Source organism: Myotis lucifugus, unplaced genomic scaffold, assembly GCF_000147115.1.
Source record: "Myotis lucifugus unplaced genomic scaffold, Myoluc2.0 scaffold_1242, whole genome shotgun sequence".
NCBI lineage: Eukaryota > Metazoa > Chordata > Mammalia > Chiroptera > Vespertilionidae > Myotis > Myotis lucifugus.
Window position 1 is genome coordinate 77,780 of NW_005872290.1, and position 1,448 is coordinate 79,227.

General features: G+C 63.3%; 1 protein-coding gene across 1 annotated transcript in view; it reads left to right on the top strand.

Annotated features, from left to right (window-relative positions):
- Positions 1 to 1,206, top strand: part of POP4 (POP4 homolog, ribonuclease P/MRP subunit) — a 7,595-nt gene extending 6,389 nt beyond the window's left edge. Inside the window, exon 7 of the mRNA XM_014449541.2 lies at positions 631 to 1,206. Coding sequence (XP_014305027.1) covers positions 631 to 897 — 267 coding nt within the window. The 3' untranslated portion in view covers positions 898 to 1,206. The remainder of the gene's footprint in view (positions 1 to 630) is intronic.
- Positions 1,207 to 1,448: the final 242 nt, after the last annotated feature.

Sequence of the window (1,448 nt, forward strand, 5' to 3'; positions counted from 1 at the left end):
CCCTGCCCCTGGGGGCGCGGGGAGCTGTGCCCCTTGCCGGTGCAGCCTTTGGGTCCAGGAGGCCTGTGAGCCCCCCTCCCAGCTCCCCCCGCTAGTCACGGTGCAGGCGTGAACCGCGCACGGGCACAGGAAAGTTCAAACCACAAGTGGGGGTTTGGTTCCCTTTAATTTTTTTTTATAAATGTTACTTTTCTTTGAAAAAATATTTTTTTAATTGATTTCAGAAAGGAAGGGAGAGAGAGAAAGAAATATTGATGGAGAATCATGGATCGGCTGCCTCCTGCACACCCCGCACTGGGGATGGAGCCTGCCAACTGGGTCACGTGCCCTGACCGGGAGTCGAACCCTGACCCCCTGGTTCATGGGTCGACACTTAACCACTGAGCCACGCCGGCCGGCGGTTCCTTTAATGTTTGAGCTGGCTTTTCCCGCCGCTGCCGCCCGTCTCCCTGCGGCTCTTTCGCTCTGGTTTTCACCTCGGAGCGTGGTCAGTTTTCCCCCAAGCGCAGAGCCCGAGCCACCTGAAAGCTGTTTGTGGGGGACCTGGGCTGGCACTGCCCTGGGAGGTCCTGGTGCTGAGAGGGGGGCTCTGACCTTGAGCCCTGACCGTGGGGGCTGAGCTCTGTTTAGGACGTGAGTGACCTGGCTGTGCAGGGGGACCCGCCAGCCCGGTCTCCTGGTAGCTCATTTCTAGAACCTCGTGGGCAGGACTGCAGCAGGGGGGCTTGTGCCGGGCCCCCACTCGGTCTCTGCTCCGCAGTGATCCCCAAGCTGGGCTGTGTGTTCTCCGTGGAAACCGACGGCTTCGTTTCCTACATTCACGGGAGCAAATTCCAGCTCCGGTCGAGCGAGCGGTCCGCCAAGAAGTTCAAAGCGAAGGGGACCATGGACCTGTGAGCGCTGCGGCCCACGGGGTCACGGCCGCGAGGAACGCCGGCCCGAGCCCAGCTCCTGGGAGACGGCAGGCGCTTCCGGGGAGACCACCCCGGTCGGTAGGACACCTGGGAAGAAACGCCTGGTGTCGGGGAGCAGGGTGCACAGTTCCGGGGGCCTACGTGTTCCTCCCTCCCGAGGAGAGAGGGGCAGGAGGCACCGAGCGGCCCTGGGGGCTTGTGGGCGTGGGGGCTCTGCCACCCGTCCTGCGTCTGCTGCTCTGTGATGCGAGCTGTCTGTGATAATAAAAGCACTTGGGCCTCGGCTCCAGTTTCCAGGGCTCGTGTGGTGCAGCAGGTGGGGGGGTGGGGGAGAGTGGGGCCTGGGCAGGGGCCGCCTCAGGCCTCGGCTTTCTCTGCAGACACCCGCCCACAGGCGCGGGTCCCAGCTCTGGTCTGTGACGGTCTGGGACCCACAGTTTTCTGCAAACAGGTTGAACTCCTTCAACCCTTCCCTCCCTTCTGGGGGCCTGGGGTGGGGCAGAAGGGGGGCTCCCCTGGGAGGGGGCTTCCAGG